The 20,211-nt window shown below is 37.7% G+C and overlaps 1 protein-coding gene across 3 annotated transcripts in view; it reads right to left on the minus strand.

The window, feature by feature from the left end:
* stck (LIM zinc finger domain containing stck) overlaps positions 1-20,211 on the minus strand; it is a 90,666-nt gene that overhangs the window by 59,445 nt on the left and 11,010 nt on the right. The window contains exon 2 of one of the 3 annotated variants that reach the window (XM_067138324.2): positions 15,386-15,428. In XM_067138324.2, coding sequence (XP_066994425.1) covers positions 15,386-15,393 — 8 coding nt within the window. In that variant the 5' untranslated portion in view covers positions 15,394-15,428. Of the gene's footprint in view, positions 1-3,390; positions 3,588-4,348; positions 4,488-15,385; positions 15,429-20,211 lie in introns of those variants that run through there. The other 2 variants (XM_067138325.2, XM_067138323.2) reach the window with 2 other exon arrangements.

Genomic DNA, 20,211 nt, shown 5'->3' on the forward strand with positions numbered 1-20,211 from the left:
GACAAACATGGAAAGTTACGCGCAAGATTTCAAAAATCGCTGCCTGCGTTGAATTATATACAGAAGATAACCAGATATTATATGTAACAAAGAAGTATGGGAAGTGGCAGAACAGCCAATTGAAGTCCAAATAAAGGACAGAAAATGGCGATGGATAAGGCGCACTTCCAGAAAGCTCACCAGAGCCATCGAAAGATCAGCACTCGATTGGAACCCACAGGGTACTCGAAGGTGTGGATGTCCAAAGATGAAATGGAAGACAACAGTGGAGCAAGAATGCAAGAACGAGAGGAAGGCCTGAAGTGAGGTGAAGAGACTGGTCAATAAAAGAACTCAATGGAGGTGTTCATTGAAAGTCTTATGCTCCAGTAGGAATAACAGGAAATAAGTAAGTACTGTCAATGTAGTAATTAATTTTTTTTAAGATACAGTATCCAACTTGTGCCATAGGAGAAGTGCAAACTGACCATGTTATGGAAGAGGTAAAACCGGTAATTTAAAGGACAAAAGTTGGAAAAGCTGTGGAAGCTGGGGAATTATAAAGTTGCAGTAGAAATGATAAAGACAGCTAGAACATAGGGCATTGCAGTGAACATTGGTGAAATTTATCATTTAAAAGATGAAAGCTGAGAAGTATATAAAGTTGCATTGGGAATGACAGACAGCTGGAGCTCAGGATTTGCAGTAGGCATACAGACTTATCAAGAGTGCATGGAAGGGGAACAAGTCCTAGAATACTGACAAAACAGAATCATAATAGCCTACCTATTTTCAAGAACAAAGATAAGAAAATTCTGCAAAAATGCAATTAAAAGAAGTTTGCTTTCAGAAGAGGAAGATAAAGAGAGTAGCACGTTTTTCTTAAGAGACAAAATATGGAAAATCATTGGGAGTAAGGAAAGGATATGATAATGATATTTATTGATTCAGAAAAGCCTAATGATAACTGCGCTTGGAGAAAAAGCTTGAGAAAATCCTGTACAGCAAGGTACTGAAAAGGTAACAATTAAAATAATAAAAGCATTGTACAGCATTTTAAATGCTGCAGTTGTGCCAAGACCCAAGGAGACAAAATAAACAGTTTAAAATTGAAATAGGACTGAGACATGTACTGTTTATAACTGAGATGGATGATATCATTAGTACAGAAAAAACAATTAGTAGAATGAGAAGAAACATAATCTTATTTGCTGATGATACTGAAGTTTAGTGAAAGGATGAGAGAGAAGTACAACAGTTTGATGCAAAAAAATGGAATATCTATATTTATTGATAATGTACATGCCATAGTGACTGAAGAGACCCTTTATGCAGCAACTACATACGACAGGATACAGGTCTAAGCAAAGATACTAAATTAATATAATATAATATTAACTACAATGAGCCTCCGTGGCTCAGGCGGCAGCCTCTCACCGCTGGACACCATGGTTCAAATCCCGGTCACACCATGTGAGATTTGTGCTGGACAAAGCGGAGGCGGGACAGGTTTTTCTCCGGGTACTCCGGTTTTCCCTGTCATCTTTCATTCCAACAACACTCTCCATTAACATTTCATTTCATCTGTCAGTCATTTAACATCGGCCCAGAGGAGTGCGACAGGCTTCAGCAGTCGGCACATTTCCTATCCTCGCTGCTAGATGGGGGCTTCATTCATTCCATTCCTGAGCCGGTCGAATGACTGGAAACAGGATGTGGATTTTCAATATTAACTACACTGAACTTTAAACTAAAAATTTACATAAATAATTTTGAATATACTGCAATATGGAGTCCTCAGCCCACAGGCTGGCAGGATCCTCAACAGATTACAGTTGTTTCAAGTATAAAAGCCATTTTTTTTTTTTTTTTAGATAAGGCATTTTAAAAATCGATACTTTGCTTTCCATTTATATTCTGACTGCAATTATTATTTCTCAAATCTTGAGTTGTTACAATTTTCTCACAAGGAACATTTACGTATTTTCTGTTCTAATAGAAACAATTTCTCTGGTCTGACAATAGAACATATGTTTCTGAAAGTTTCATAAGTCAAATAGCATTTTAACCTCACAATATTTGGACTTGTTACTCTACTAAATGACAAAATTAGGCTACTTTTTTCTTTTGCATTTTTTTTTTTTTACTTGTTACAATTTTCTATGATACAGTTGATATGCCGGAGATACCTGAAACCTGATGAAAAGACAGGAGGGTAAAATTACACACCAGTGATATGAAATTTTTAAGTAGTATGATACGAAAGACAAGAAAGGAAAGAGTAAGAAATGAGGATGTCAGGAAGTAAATCAGAGTAGAAAAGCTTTCAGACAGAATGGGGAGAAATAAACTGAGATGGTCTGGACATGTTAAGAGAAGGGAAGATGGATACCAAAGTAGATGATGACGGCTAAAATTGAAGGAAGAAGAACAGTAGTTAGACCCAAACTTAAGTGGTTGGACTTGATTAAGAACAGCATAATAAGATGGAACCTGGACTGGAACAGAGTTGAGGAGCAGCAATGGTGGTTTGATAGAGAAAAGTGCCATTAACATCCCAACCCAGCTCTAGCTCGAAAAGGGAGATTGATGATGATGTTGACTAAAGAGTAATTATTATATGTACTACTGGATATACTGTAAAATATCCTTCAGAATAGACTTGTTTAAACATCCTGGTCTTGGTGCAATAAACTGAAAGAATTGTTTGTTCATGTACAATATATCCTAGCTATTTGAAGTTGTTTTTCTGCAGCATTGTTTATCTTGGATATGTAGATTTCAGATTTTGTTTAAACGGATTTAGCACACAAGCTGATCTATCAACTGAATACCACCACTTGCATAATCTATTAGTTCACTTCACAAGAATGTAACCATTTGAATATTTAGCTTTTCACAATCACACTGTAAGCTACTCATCAACATAACAGGAATGACTGAGTCCACTGCGCCTCAATCAGGGGAGCATCCGACGTGAAATCTAAAGGTTGCAGATTCAGTTCCCACCACTGCCCAGATGGCCATTTTTGTTCTGTACTTAACATCTCTTTGGCATGTACTATATGTATTGGGCACAACCTAATAAGTCTGTTCACAAGGAACGTGAATCACTGTTTATTACCAGGTGACAAATAGTAAAGCAGATAGGAAAACAGTAGTTTGGCTAATGTATTACCATCAAATTAAAATTGTAAACTGCATAAACAATATGGTTATGGTATAAAAGTTATCAAAGTTTTAAAATGTGACAACAAAAAAATATACAGACTTATGCAAAACAAAATTTAAACCAGTGTTGTATATGGTGTATAAGCCTCAATTCACATGAAAATCAAATGGGCAATCCAAATGGTGAAACTTATATATTGGGTTTATATGAATACTGTATGACTTTTTCTCCAAATCTACCTATTCTTTCCAGAAGTTTTATTTGTAGCATTCTTTTCAGACCAAACAATGTCTTTAACATCATCAGAATCATAATAATCATGCTCTAGAACTTTAGGCTCCTTCTTCCTTAAATGCATACGCCGATCATATAACTCACTCCTTTCTAATTCTTGAAGCACAGATACAAATTTCTTACTTCCATTCATCATCTTGCAGTTTGTTTCTCATGTGAATTACACCTTAAGCTCCCCTTATCTTTAACAAGTTCTAGATAAGAAAATACACGTCATAGCTTATTTACAAACCAGTGTAACTTTCTAGATATCAGTGAGATACTGTAGAATAGAAAAGAGTTTACTTAAGGGCTACTTGTTTTAACTAATTTCTAGTTCACCTCTTCTTTGCAATCTCTCAGTTTAATTCTTGGAGGACAAAAGATCTTTGGTATTTACAAAAGATTTAGAGTAAATCAGTCTGTGAGATCAGTAACTAGTCTAGTAACATATCTCCAAGCAACAAGTTAAAAAGTTCCATCCTCAACTGCACAACAGATTTAAGATGAATCTTACCACAATTCAGCCTAACAAAGACACGAAAATACTTGCCCACCCTGCTTCAAATGAACAACAGTTTGCAATGCTTTAGCTTATGAAAGATTTTTTGTGGGGTTCCTACAATCAAAAGGTAACCTTAATAATTCTACATATGCAGATTTTTAGTGAGGGTCCTACAATCAAAAAGGTTACCTTAAAAATTCTATATAAGTAATGGAAAGGAACAAAAAAGTGTCAAATCAAGTAATAAGTGGATGATACAAAGATCGCCTTTGCCTTCTGTTTGTCCCTGACTCCTCTTTCTATCGCTCCCTCTTCTTCAACTGTCGTGTTAATTCTGTTGTGTGTTCCTTTTTGTGTTCATATCTTTCATATATTGTATGTTTGATTTGTTACTAGTTTTCTTGTTTTCCACTACTTACGTTCACCCATTAGGCTCCTTTCCTCCTCGTGTGTTTGTCCTGTGTTTCTAGTCTTTTACCACAAGTGTCCATCTTATCTTTTTGTCTGGTCTTTATCTTGCTTTCTTCATATTCTACACTTCCCACATCAAGACATCTGTCAAGATGGTCCCTCAATGAGTGCTGATGCTCATCCCCCTGAAGAAGCTGTGAAGCGAAACAAGCTCATCGGTGCTGAGAAGAATGTAGATGAGGAGAGAACCAAATTATTTAGACAGCAATCTATGAAGAAGTGGAGTTGGTCCTTCTACTTTTGTGTATTCATCTTTGTCCTTATCTCCATATTTTATTGCTCCCTCTTCCCACACTGACCTGTTATTGTGTGTTCCTTTTCAGGTTTCTATATTTTCTACATTAATAATTCTACATAATAACTTATCCAGAAGGAATGTATATGTAGCAATATAACAAGAGTTACAGAATTCATCTTGAGAGAATCTGGAGCTCAACTTGTGTTTATTTTGACTCTTTAGCAAATAACTACAAAATGAAATAAGAAATAATGACAATTATGATTGATAATGCTTGGTCTCTGGAGATGCCTGGTACTGACTATCATTCCTTGTTAAGAAAACAGTATTACTCATATGGACCTACAAGGAGTGGAACACACCCCATCTTAAGACACCCATAAGTCCTCGTGATTAAGGAATATTAATATTATAATGTACTTTACACTGTATTATGAAAGAAAAAAAATAAAGGAGGCATTTTTTTGCCTGGGAGTTATTAAAATAACTAATTAACATTTTCTATTTCATAAATACATTAGCAATCAAAGGCAATTTATGTTGACAATTGGGCTTCAGTGAGAATTGATGGTAGAATGAATTTTTCGTTCAGGGTACTTACAGGGGTTAGACAAGGCTGTAATCTTTCACCTTTGCTGTTCATAGTTTACATGGATCATCTGCTGAAAAGTAGAAAATGGCAGGGAGGGATTCAGTTAGGTGGAAGTATAGTAAGCAGTCTGCATATGCTGACGACTTTGTCTTAATGGCAGACTGTGCCGAAAGCCTGCAGTCTAATATCTTGGAACTTCAAAATAGGTGCAATGAGTATGGTATGAAAATTAGCCTCTTGAAGACTAAATTGATGTCAGTAGGTAAGAAATTCAACAGAACTGAATGTCAGATTGGTGATACAAAGCTAGAACAGGTCGATAATTTCAAGTATTTAGGTTGTGTGCTCTCCCAGGATGGTAACATAGTGAGATTGAATCAAGGTGTCATAAAGCTAATGCAGTGAGCTTGCAGTTGTGATCAACAGTATTCTGTAAGAAGGAAGTCAGCTCCCAGACGAAACTATCTTTACATCGGTCTGTTTTCAGACCAACTTTGCTTTACGGGAGCGAAAGCTGGCTGGACTCAGGATATCTTATTCATAAGTTAGAAGTAATTAAAAGAAATAAGTTTCATAATGATAGATCCGTATTGAACTGTGATTACAATAGAGTAAAATAATATATTATTATTGGTCCACCTTTTCAATACAAATGAAAATTGCATAGGAACTAGTTTCGACCTAGTAATAGGTCATAAAGGACCCCTCCTTAACATAACAGAGAATTGCTTTATAAATTTAGACCAATATTTCAATCCCAATTTCAATCTCAATGACATTTCCGATAAATCAAACATTCTTTTTGACCTGCTAATTCAACTTTTCAGACAATCAAAACCCAATATTAAAGGTCCGATTGTTCATTCTATTTTTACTACTTTTCTTAATCATTCTTCCATATTCCCACATCCCTCAGCCCCACCTTAAAAAAAAAAAAAAAACTCATACCTTTATTTTCCTTTCTTCACCTCCTCAAAAATTTTCCTTTGATCCTTACCTACCTCCGTTTCTCTCTTCAGCTAAAAAAAAAAAAAATCTTACTGTCTTTTATTCAGAATCAAATTTATGGTCCGCATTGAACTGCGAATTTATATCCACCTTTATTTAACTCCATATATGTTATTCCACCTCGTGAAACATCCATCGTCCTTCAAGATTCCAGAAGCAGAAGAGCTTTCTCCTAGTATCATACTTCGCATCGTCTATTAATTCTACTTTATAAACATCTTGAGAAGACAATGTTACGATTCTTTATTTTCAATTGATCTCTGAATGAACAACATTATCGCTTAAGAACCAAGTTTTTTCGATTTCCATTTCCACAATTTATACGACACACGGAACTTTTTTAAGGATCTCTATTTTTTAACATAATATAGCGCTTCTCTGGTTTCCTAAGCCTCCTCGCGCAACAATTGCCTTGTTCCAAAAAATGAAGAGCCTTTCCAACATCCATGTATTTTGACGTCTTTCAATACCTTATAAAATACGACGTAATCTTCTTCGAATATACAACAGCTAAGAAGAAGCCAGCATTCAACCTACTCTTCTTCTTTATTACATCATTTAGTGCACAGTGGTCTTTTATAATATACGGCGCACCGAACTTTACATAACTTCCGCTCAGTGCTTCGTCAATTGGAAGAGTTATTATTTTTAATATATCTCTACTCAAATTCCCACTTGGTATGTACCTTTAAAAAGACTGTACTTGTGTTTACATTGTTTATGTTTTTCTTCGATATTTACGCTTTAATTTACTTCAGGCTGATGATGACCTATTACTAGGTCAAAACTAGTCCCTATGTAATTTTCATTTTGTATTGAAAAGGTGGACCAATAATAATATATTATTTTACTCTATTGTAAGTTAGAAGTAACAGACATGAAAGTAGCAAGAATGATTGCTGGTACAAACAGGTGGGAACAATGGCAGGAGGGTCCTCAGAATGAGGAGATAAAGGTTAATTTAGGAATGAACTCGATGGATGAAGCTGTAAGCATAAACCGGCTTCGGTGGTGGGGTCATGTGAGGCGAATGGATGAGGATAGGTTACCTAGGAGAATAATGGACTCTGCTATGGAGGGTAAGAGAAGTAGAGGTAGACCAAGACGACGATGGTTAGACTCGATTTCTAACGATTTAAAGATAAGAGGTATAGAACTAAATGAGGCCACAACACTAGTTGTAAATCGAGGATTGTGGTGACGTTTAGTAAATTCACAGAGGCTTGCAGACTGAAGGCTGAAAGGTATAACAGTTTATAATTATAATGTATGTATGTATGTATGTATGTATGTATGTATGTATGTAAATACATTAGCACAGAGGAAGCACAATGGCAGGAACAACCATCGCTTTGTTGCCTCCCTTAGTTTTCCTTCTGTGTTGCTCTGGCACATGTAACGTGTAATCCATTACTCTGAATTGCAGACAACTTATCACTGTTGAAGGGAAGTAGTCTAATTATTTGTTGCATGTGTGCTTGTGCCAAGTGCGTGATGAACCTACATGTGTGATTTATTTCTTTAACATTAATGCAGCGATTTATTTCTGTTATGGCTGAGGTTGTTCATAAAAATAAGCAGGGAGAGGTACTTAGGAAGAAACAAAAGCACACTCTGATGCCCGAAGAAACACTTCATGGGTAAAAAAAATGCCACAGCGGAAGATGAAGCAAAGAGAAACAGACAGTAGCACTATGCTATAATTTAGATGGCTCTACAAAGTTAAAAGCCACTACCCACTGACAAATATAAAAAACTACTACTACTACTACTACTACTTTTCCTACAGCCTGGTGGGATCGTCTGTGCAGACTGTGTCGCACGAGGATTTAGTCCTGTTTTACAGCCGAATGCCTTTCCTGTTGCCAATGCTATATGGCAGGATGTATTCACTAATGTATGTATTAGTGGGAGTCTGGTAGTGTGGTGTGTTCAGTGAATATGAAGAGGAGTGTGTTAGAACAAACACAAACACCCAGTCCGCAAGTCAGAGGAATATTAACCAGATGGGATTAAAATTCGACCTGGTAGGAAACATTTAATATTAAGAACTTCATCTTTGGTCCGTATTGAATAGAGATATTAACGAACAATAAAGTAGAGTGCAATAGATCCACCTTTTCAATACAAAATATGCTGCTAATTTAAAATTACAACATACTTGATTTGGTACCAGTTTCAACATCATCAGCTAAAATTGGGCAGATAAACAAAGATATACACAATGTTATAATACAATCTATAGACCCCTAACAGTTAAAATATCAATGGTTGGATAAAATACAATGGGTGATGATCCACTTGCTCAATCACATTATGACTCAGCACTTCACCTTATGAAGACTGGCGTCACGAGTTACCACTAAGGCTACGTATTTTCATCTTAATGCCAACGCTCTACGGAGGAACAGCAATCATACATCAACATTTTAAAATTTATCCCGTGGCTAATGATGTCACATTTAAGACTAAGTTCTACAGAGTGACTAAGACTTATTCAAATACTTGCAAAGCTTTTCACCTTCTGTTGTACAAATGACTAACAAGTTCTCAACTTGTGAAAATATCCTGAGAATGACTTTCTCCTCAAGCATCATCACACGAATTTTATCCTACCATTGATATTTTAACCATTAAGGATCTATAGATTGTATTTTAACATTGTGTATATCTTTGTTTATCTGACCAATTTTGGCTGATGAGGACATTGTGAGACGTTGAAACCAGTACCAAATAAAGTAATGTTGTAATTTTAAATTAGCAGCATATTTTGTATTGAAAAGGTGGATCTACTGCGCTCTACTTTATTGTTTGGTAGGAAACATACCTGAGAACATCTCAACTGAAAGCCTCAATGCTGATCATTTAGCCAAGGAGTAAGACAAAGTAACATATAAACCCACAGTTTTAAAAATATCACCACCTTCAATTTGCCATGCCACTATGTAAAAATAAGAAGAACAACAAATGGATCACGTCAGTTAAGTCGGATATGGAACAACTAGATATCCCACTGGGACAAACTCATGACAGACTACTGTTCTGTCAAGTCATCCGACAGGGAGTTTTCCCAACGTCCCTTACAAGTAAGAAGACTACAGGAACTAAGTGAACAGAGGAGAGAAAGCTGGCTCACAGTCAGCAAATGAAGGAATATTGAAAGAAGAAAAAGCAACAACTTTACCAAAGAGTAGACACGAGCCCCGTGGTCCTCAGTAGGCCTGAACGACAAAGAAAAAATAATAACAGCAGCAGCAATCCTTTGTTGTAGGATGCTGTTGACATTGACATGAGATTAGGTATGCTGCAAGTTTCCAGAATACCCTGTAACTGACTGATGCTATTTTGAAGTTCAGAATTCTGTTTGAAGATTTTGGCAATGATGGAGAAGTTCCTTGTCTATTCTTGTATCATGTTCATTACAGATTTTTTAAAAATGAAAATTCAGAAAGCCTGTAGGGATTAATTCATTTGTGAAATGTGTATCCTAATAGGTTACTTTTCTTCCTTGATAATGTTATTGCTTATAGCTAGTTTGGATTCATCATCAGCTTTCAAATCAAATCAAAAAAATCAAAATCAAAATCTCTTTATTTGCAAAAGAGGTGTCTACCTCAGTGGCAAATGGTACACTAAAATATATTATTGTCAAGCACTAAATATTAAATTAACAAGAAGAAAATTTTCCTATAATACAATATTATACAATTTACGCTAACAATTTTTCTATTAAACACACAGCTCATCCTTCATAAATTTATATTGTTTACAAAATTCTACTTATGATATCTCCTGTACTACTTACAAATATAGTCAACTGATATACAGTATGTGGAATTACTTCAAATGATACTATACAACTGGTATAAGATTAAACTTTACATTGCATTTATTTACTTTTTTTTTTACCCATTCTGGAACCTAAGTAGCATAACGACCTGCTGTGTCTTAAACAGAGCCCCCTTTGGCACCACTTTTCAGAGTTCCTGAAGGGCCTTCACAGCTACCGTAGCGGTCCCAGGGCCCTCAAAGTCCCCACTCTACTTCACCCCTACAGGCAGTCCCCTACTTTGGCTGTCCAAACTCCTTAGACCAGGGGATGGAATTAATTTATTCACACACATTTTTTTATTTACAATAACCTGCACTGGTCGAATGCCCTCTAACACTTCATTTATTTTCTCTGTTGCTGTTTATTCTCTTCTTGAATATCTGTACAGATTTTGGAAAAGGATCAAACACTACCCCTGGTAAACTGTTCCACTCCTTCACACCTTTCCCAATGAATGAAAATTTCCCCCAATCGCTTCTGCTAAAATTCCTTCTAATTTTATATTTGTGGTCTGACAGCTTTCATGGTGCTTGCCAGAAAACACAACCTTTCCGAGGCCTAGCAGGAGCGAATTGCCCATAGCACGCAAGGGACCTGCTTCCCATAAAGTCTGGCTATCAGCAAAAGAAATACCTAACAAAAATTGGCCATCATAATTTGTATTATGCAAGGAAAATGAATATAACAATAATACATTGTAATTCATTAGTTTGCCTTGAAAAGGCTGTATTATACTGTTTCTTTTTCATTTAGGTGAGCCAATCACAATCAGTGTTAAAAAACAAGAAGACAACAGAGTTTTTTTTATATCTCTCTCCTATCCATATACCCTTCACTGGGTGTGGTGGCATATTGTGTGTGATTGCAGAGTTTTTGCCATGCTCTTCTATCCTGCGCTAGATGCGTCCTTGATGTAGAGACCTCCCAACCAACTCCCTCATTGAGGCATTGAGGCTCCTTGCTGGAGCACTTCCTTGGGTCTTTGTTCCTTGCACTTGCCTTCTATGATCAGCTTTTCCATATTTCCAGTCCTCCCTGATATGTGGCCAAAGTATTGATCAGCTTTTCCATATTTCCAGTGCCCCCTGATATATGGTTAAAGTATTGCAAATAGGCCTGGCTAATCTTCTTCATGAGCTTGTCCTTGATCTTGAGCTCTTCTAGGACAGAAGCATTCGTCCGTTGCTCAGTCCAGGATACTCTTAGAACTTGGCGGTACACCCACATTTCCATCACTTCAATCTTCTTTCTGTCAGCTTTATGAATTGTCCAGATGTCAGCTGTGTATGTGCCAATGGGGAAAACCAAACCATTCACCAGCCTGAGTTTAGTGTTGTTAGTCATGGCTCTGTCTTTCCAGATCTTTGTCATCTTCGCAGTCACACTGCATGCCATTGTAAGGAACCTCCTAATCTCATCCTAGCAGCCCCCATTGTTCGTTATCAGGGCACCGAGATAAATCTGTTCACCATCTCAAAGCCTCCTATTTGTCTCAGGTGTGGCAAGTTGTTGTTTGTCCAGTCCACGATCATGACCTTTGTCTTGCCAACGTAGATCTCCATTCCACACCCTGCCTGGCTCTTGTGAGGCTGTCTATAATAATCTCTATCTCCCTGGCACTCAAAGCTATGATGCATACCTCACATTGCTGATAGTCTTTCCTACTGCTCGAACGCCTCCTTCCCAATGCAAGTATGAAGTATACTTGCATTCTTAATTCATCAATACGGACAATGAAGCTGATAGATTATAGCCTCCTTCCCAGTCTTCCAGCACCTTCCTCATAATGTGCTCTGAATAGACATTATAGAGCAGAGGTGACAGGATGCACCCTTGTCCGACACCAGCCTCGGTCTTGAACGGTCCTGAGAGAGCATCATGGACAGAAACACATAGGACCTGTTGTTACCATAAAAGTGCCTTGACTAGATTTATGGGTTATTCCGGAGTTCCCACATCCCATAGTATATCCTAGTGCATCCCATCTCGCTTTGTCGAAAGCTTTCTTGAAAAAACATATCAGATGTAAGGTTTTTCAGGTGTTTGCTCTATTAATCCACTCTGATGAGTCTAGTGTCAGACCCAAGACAAAACGCTGGTTAATAGAGCAAACGCCTGAAAAACCTTACATATGATATGTTTTTGAAATGCTCTATTGGTGAAAAATATCGAATTCCCTCCATGGGAATTTAGAATTTTCCATTCGGCTTTCTTGAAGTCGAAAAAGCACAAAAACATCGCAAAGTTTCATTCCCTGATTTTTTTTCGATAATCTGACGTATATTCAAGGTCTCTTCTCTTGTGCCCTTCCCTGGGACAAAGCCTCACTGTTCCTCTGCGATCTGTGGGAACAGGAAATTCTTGAGCCGTTCACTGACAATGTGGAGGAGGACCTTACTGGCATGCAGTATCAAGGCCACAGCGAGGTAGTTGCTGCAATCGGTAAGTGCTCCCTTCTTGTAGATGGGGATGAAGATCGACTGGCACCAGTCGTCTGGCCACTTTCCCGTCTCCCAGACCTTCCTGCACAGGTCCAACAGCACACCCACTCAAGCTTCTCCTATTTCTTTTGAGGATTACTGCTGTGATGCTGTCCACTCCAGGTGACTTGTTCCACCAAAGAAGTCTTATTGTATTTTCCACCTCTGATCTCATGATTGCTGGCTCTCTCTCTTCTGCTGGGGTATTTTGGTTTCTTGTGACTCGTGCTGTATCATCCTTAAGTTTCTTGCAAAAAACCTCCACACTTCGGCTATGCTATCGGGATCCATTTTCTTCTCCCCATTTTCATCAAAGATGACTTGGGTTGTCGCCTTGAACTCCCTGGACAAGTACTTCACTTTTCTGTAAAGTTCCCTGGATTCATGTTGGTCAGCATGGTGTTCCAATTCTTGACAGATGTTTCGGAGATAGGTATTCTTGCATCTCTCAGACCATGCCTTAATTTTTCTGTTCAGCTCCAGTTGTTGGGCTTTCCATTCAGACCTGAACATTCTTTTTTTTTTTCAACCAGTGTCAGTGTATCAATCGTCATTCAGTGCTTTCTCTTCATGACTGGAATCAGTTCATATTTCTTAACTGCCTCTTCGATCATGACCTGCTTCCACAACTTGTTGGTGTCTTCAATCCCATGAGGTACTGCCACGCTTTAGAGATGCGGTTGGAGCTCTGCTGGGTACGGGACACAGATCCTTGCTGTCTGCTTCATCCTCCTGGTGGTGTGGAGTTTAAGAGCGCAGGTACTAATGAGAAATTTGTAATCTGAGCCACAGTCTGCACCCAGTTTGGCCTTGGTGTTCATGACAGATGTTCTCCACCTCCTTCTCACCAGTACAAAGTTGATCTGGTGTTTATGCTATTCGTTAGGACTAGTCAAGTCCATAGTCAGTGTGGGTGGTGTTGGAATAGCGTGTTTGCAATCACCAAGTTATGGTCCGTGGCACAGTGCAGCAGGCAATCTCCCGTTTCATTTATCTCAAGCTGCAGAGTGCTGTACTATGGAGAAACAAAATAAACAGCTGCTCTTCCCCCTCAGAACATCAATTAATTAGTGCTTCCTTCAATGACATGCACACATGGGAACAAAATAATCAGGTGGTTTCCCCTTGCCTGATTCTATGCCACTGACTGGTCAATCCAGTTCATCAGCCTTTGGGGACGATTTTTCATCCTAAAGGCAAGAGAGTGACCTGTGTCAGTCTAGGACTGATTAGGTTGCTTATACCAGCAACCTCTTGGACCCCTTTGACAGCCACTCCTAACCTAGAGAACAGATGCAAGTTGCTTTACGTCGCACCGACACAGATAGGTCTTATGGCGACGATGGGACAGGGAAGGGCTAGGAGTGGGAAGGAAGCGGCCGTGGCCTTAATTAAGGTACAGCCTGGTGTGAAAATAGGAAACCACGGAAAACCATTTTCAGGGCTGCCGACAGTGGGGTTCAAACAGAGAACAGATGCTGTCCGATGGAAATCAATGGCAATTCCTCCATTGAGGGTCCATCACCCCCCTAAGAAAGCTCATCCACCCGAATCCGTTGGATCTCTTAGGAAGTCAGGTTATTTCCTGCTGCCCAACATTTGGCATTGAGTCATTGTCCATACAGTCTACTCCATACTGTAGCAGAGTTTTTTATATATACAACTTTAAATTATTTTCCTAAGATTAGCAACGCTATTTTGCTACAATATTTTCTCTTACAGGTACCTGTATTTCATCCTTGCTAGTTTGTAGTTATAGATATAGGTTATGTATATGATAATGTAATTTACAGTACGTGCAACTTTTAGTGATACATGGGCTCCCTAGTGCTGAATCGGTAGACCTCGGTTATCTTAGAGAATCGTATTGGCAACCTTTGAAACACAAACTATGAATCGATTATGCATCGTCACAAGACATTTGGTGCACACTTTATGTACAGGTTAGGATTGAACATGAGTGAGGAAAATCCAAGTACATCACAGGAACCACCTAGAACTCCTACACGGAAACGACCATCAAGGCCTAACACAGGGAAAGGAGGAAAAATAATAGCTCAAGCTGCAGAGTGCTGTACTATGGAGAAACAAAATAAACAGCTGCTCTTCCCCCTCAGAAAGTCTATTCAGTGAGGCACGATAGTGTCATGGAAATAGCCATGGACAAGATTGTAATTAATAGTACTGCAGATAGCAGTGATGATTGTGAAAGGGATATTTCAGAGAATTCATGCTAAGATAATAAAGGTTTAGAAAATTCATATCGACCGATCATACTATCGATTCAATTCAGATCACATCTCCATTCAGCTGGCAGTATTACCGGAACTGGGAAGCTCCCTCCTTACTCCTCACCCCGTAAAACCAGGTATCACTGAAAGTTGTGCATACTGTAGTTAGTATTTGCTCTGTCCACAGAGTTCTATTATACAACAAGGCTCTCAAGGAAATTCATTCTTAAAAGGTCAACTGGACACCTTTACATACATTATGATTTTTCAAAGTGGTGTTAAATATTGTGAAAATGCTAGAAAACCTTAATCCATTATTTGTACCTGATGATTTAACAGTTAACAAACCTCATAACTATTTGGTACTGGGCTTCTAAATTATATTTACAAGGTGATTTTCAAAGCAAAGCAGTTATGTTGTTCTAAATAATATTTCTTCAAACAGAAAAATATATAAATAATCTCTTCCATTTCCACACGGAAGTTTTGAAGAACTATCTGATTCCTTGCTAGTGCTACAGTAGTTATCCAACAGTATCTCGAAGTAACTGTAGGGTCCATATAAAACAAAACAGAAAAAGAAGTAAACATTCATTGTACTTACCCAGGCATTTGTGAAGGATGTATTCAAGGGTGGGGCTCACACGCTGCAACGAAAGGAAATAATCCAATTAAAATCTAACATTCAATTCCCAATTACAAAAATTATATCGTTTCTTCTTCATAATAATATCACAAAAATTGATCAACAGGCATTTAACAGAACAGATTTAACAGAACATCTTGTTAGCATAAAAAGAAATATTTTAATAACCTTTTGATAAAAATTTTCTTAAGATATATTTAATCCCTCAAACCGATATGCAAACTGGAATGCTTAGTATTTTGAGAGTATTACATTTTGTTATGACAATTCAATGGAAATATCCAATTCGTGCATCACTTTTAGAAAATACTGATGCTACACAAACACTAAATTAAATTTTTATTATAACAAGTAGTTTTACGTCGCACCAACACAGATAGGTCTTATGGCGACGATGGGACAGGAAAGAGCTAGGAATGGGAAGGAAGTGGCCATTGTCTTATTTGTACCTGATGATTTAACAGAGATAGGCACAAAGTCAAAGTCATAATACAATAGCGTTCACTAGTCACTGTCAAGCAGAGGAAGACATACTGCTCTTATCATACGTCGTTAACGTCGTCAAGTTAAGTAGACCACTGAAAGTTAACTCTCTGGTTACGTCTGCAAGTTCAGTGCTGATGTATTTTCAACTGATGGAACAGTTTTATTGTGTAAACTCTGTGAAAGTCAAAGTCATAACACAATCGACTTTGTGCCTGACAGTGTTTACAAGCTAGCTCATTTAACCGTTCTCCGCTTTTCATAATCATTATAAGACTTTGCCTAACACCGCGTGTGCCATACTGCCGTTCAGAAAATTACGCACTGTTTCTTTTAAGTGACTTACATTTTACTTCTTCTGAATTTTACAGTCTCTTCCCCCGTCATTTTACATCGCCTCTTCTACTGATCCGGAGTGAACTTGATCTTTTATTTTCTTTTTCCTATTCATTGTTTTTCATGTTTTAATCGGCTGATGATGACCTGGACTAGGGTCGAAACCGGTACCACTTCTACTTATTATTAAATAAGAATGTAATCACTGCATTTCTTATTCTTTTGTATGAATAGGTTGAACCTCTCTATTTATTATTTCAATTTTAACTGCAGCTATTGAGCTCGGTGTTTTAATTTTTACTCTCCTACATAATGTAATTCTGCCTAAGGTATGCAACTTGGCCACTTCTCAGCTCTAAAATAAAACATGTGGGCCTATGTGTCGCTTGGCTGTCATGAAATCCTTAGCATGCCTTGCCTTTCTCTTCCATTTCACAATGACACACTGTTAAAGGCAAAGCTGTTGGGTGGAATTCCTCATGAACCTCACTAAAAGGATAGGCATATGATGATAAACTGTTAAATAGTTTGAGCCTCATAATAGTACATAAAGCTGGGTAGAAATTGTTTGTAAATTCCCCTTTCTCCATTCAGTGACCATTTCCTTAAATAACTTGTCCTACTGTGAAAATAGGGTTCACTAGTCACTGTCAAGCAGAGGAAGACATACTGCTCTTATCATACGTCGTTAACATGGTCAAGTTAAGTAGACCACTGAAAGTTAACTCTCTGGTTACATATGCAAGTTCAGTGCTGATGTATTTTCAACTGATGGAACAGTTTTATTGTGTAAACTCTGTGAAAAATTGGTTTATTACCCCCCAAAAAAAAAGTATTTTTTTAACCCACCACATTTCCACAAATAAGCACTTGCCGCCAGGTGTGGTCAAAAGAAGATATTGCTAATAATAACAGCTGTTGCAGAGTCTAGCATATAGTCTCAGTTTTCAATAGATTGGTGTAAAATATTTGTTGATTCCAGAGTTCCTTTCTGGAAGATTGAAAACCAAATGCAAAGAAGTTTTTGGAAAAATATACTGGGAAAAGTGTCCCATGTGAAACAAATTTGTGAAAAAATTTTACTTCCCTGTATGCTATGAGAACGTAATCCAAAATATTCGCAGTGAGGTTTGTGAAAAGAAAATATGGATTTCAATTCATCAGACAATGGACAAACTGGAAAGGTACATCGTGAACATTATCGTGGGAACAATGGAACCTGAAGATGGGCAATGCCCAAAATATTTCTACCAACATGGGAGCAGTCAGAAAAAGTCAACAGTACAACTAATGCTTGGTTATTCCAACAGATCTCTCTATCTTTCTTTGGTTTGAAGGGTATTCGTCACAGTGATATCCTCCTTTTTATAATGGATGCAGCCCAGGGCCGGAACTAGCAGATTTGTCGGGGGGGGGGGGGGGGGGGGGCAAAGATCAGTTTGCCGCCCTCCATCCCCCGATCCCCCTCCCCCTACCTCTGAAATATAATATCTCCGTAAGCTATTTTTTTAGATGTGGCCGTTGAAACACCAAATGTATACTATTAAGAAGTTTTATTTATGAAAAACACATTAATACACTTATACATATTAATACATACATTACACTTGTACTGAAAAACACTTATATTAATACACTTACACATGACTAAAAATAATTTGTTTGTAGTGTAACTCAGTTGTAACTACGCAAACATTTCTTATGTATTGTACCTCAAAATTGAATTCTTCGAGCTTTCTTAGCTGCAAATGTACTGATGATGTCTTCAAAGTTGATAAGGATGCTCGTTTGTGTTCAGTTCATATTATACTTAGATCAGACAGTCTCTCATGTCCCATTGTACTTCTCATGTAGTTTTTGATGATTTTGAGTTTGCTAAAACTTCGTTCTCCAGATGACACTGTAACTGGCAACGTGAGAAACATTCTCAGTGCAGTAGAAATGTTAGGGTAGCCTTCCTCTAGTTTATTTTTATAAATAAAACTTAACGTTTCTCTTGATGTGGTTCCTTTAAATTTTTGTCAACTGATAAAGCATGGTGCTTGAAACTTTCTATTTCAAATTTTAATTCTCAATATTGAGATCAGCAGTGTAGATATTTGCCAATTCTTTTGCTTTCATTTTTAGATCTTTTGTTTGCATTTCTTTAATTCAAACTCCATTCAAAAATCCAAACTTGCTGTTTATGTTGTCCAAAACCTTAAACCTGTCACTGAGTTACATAATCATCTGGTCAATAACCTCTAACATACCTAATTGGTACACATTCTCAGTACTTGTAGGAGCTTCATCGCCACACAGTTCATCGGACATTTTTCTTTTTTCCTATGTCTTTTTTCTGAGAACTCAGATGGTAGATCACTCGTGCTTGCTAAGAATTTACCGTCAGTAATGGCTTCAGATGGAGCAAACTCTCTGCAAGACTTCAAGAGAGTTAAAAGACCTTGAAGTTTCCGGGCAGCCAAATCTATTGTTACATCTTTTCTTTGCAAAAACTCATTGACATGATTGATCTTTCTGAACAATGCATGCCAAAAACATGTGAAAACGATGAATTCAAGTTTCCCAATATTTTTCAAAAGGGGCTGGCCTCACTCTAAGTTTGAGGTGTTGAGAGATCATGGTTTTTAAGATCCTCTAGAGCCTGCACAACTTTACCGTAATGTTTATACACAGCTTCGACCGCATCTAATCTTGCAGACCATTTTGTATTGCTTTCAGGTTTCAATGTCAGTGGCACATATTTTCGGAAAACTTCCCAGCGTGAAGTTGAAGCCGAAAAGAAAGAATACATACTGTTCAAAGTTCTGAAAAAAATTCTGAGCCTCAATAGTAGCACTGGCTGCATTAGCACCAACTAAATTGAGGGAGTGAGCAGCACATGGGACAAAATATGCTAGCTCGTTCTCCTGAAGTAGTCTGGACTGAAGTCCTTTATACTTCCCAGGCATATTTGCCCCATTGTCGTAGGATTGTCCTCTACAGTTATCTAAGTTTAGTCTATCTTTGTCTAATTTTTTTTAGGATTTCTTGGCTGAGACATTCACCTGGGAAAAAAATCAATAAAACTTTCTTCTACCTCTGATACATTTGTTTTGAGGTAACAAACTACTTTGCTCACTGTGGCTGATATTCAGAGTGCAGTCAAATATTAAGGAATAATATTTTGCATCAAAAATGTCTTGTATTAGCTTTTGCCTTATATTATTGGCAATAATTTCTGGGAATTCAGCTTGTATTTTATGTGAGAAATACGAGATTTGCCCTTTTTTATGCAGCTCAATATGTCGTAGAAGAGGGACATTGTAATGCGATATAAGTTCTACTGTGTTCAAGAACTTTCCACTGGATGGGTCGCTGAAATCACAGTCTTTTTTAGTTCCTCGAAATGGACTCCCTTGCTCTGCTAGGAATAGAATAGCATCGATAATGCAGCGCAATACCGCCTTCCATGGAGACTCTTCTTGATGGATCTGGTTTTGGAGTTCTGCATCAATACCTCCCTTTCCTAAACAAGATTCTAAAGCTTTCCGTGAACAAAAGCAAAGTTTGAGGTTGGATGAATTTTCAGGTTCAGGCAATTTTTCACTGAGTTTTCTCCAATTAGTGAGTCCTTTTTCTTTAGCTAAGGAAGGCACTTGATATGATGCTAAGTGTGAAAACAGCCTGCAGGGAACACAATATAGAGCTTTCTTACTTTCACTATAGCCTAAACATGATCTCTTTACTTTTTCTCCATTTTTGAGGACTTTATAAAACCAATCTTTGGTTAAGTTACACTCTGCTTCTATTACTTAAATTTGGCTCGATCAGATTTTCAAAGCTCATTTTTGTTATGTAACACCTTTCAGAATCTGAAAAACTCTGTGGCCATGAACCAGGAACCCTAAAATCAAAGAAAAACTCGGACTTTCTTGAAGATCAGTTGTAGGACTGGACGAGATAATAATTCATCTTCATTCGCT

Source organism: Anabrus simplex, chromosome 1 (assembly GCF_040414725.1).
Source record: "Anabrus simplex isolate iqAnaSimp1 chromosome 1, ASM4041472v1, whole genome shotgun sequence".
Taxonomy (NCBI): Eukaryota; Metazoa; Arthropoda; class Insecta; order Orthoptera; family Tettigoniidae; genus Anabrus; species Anabrus simplex.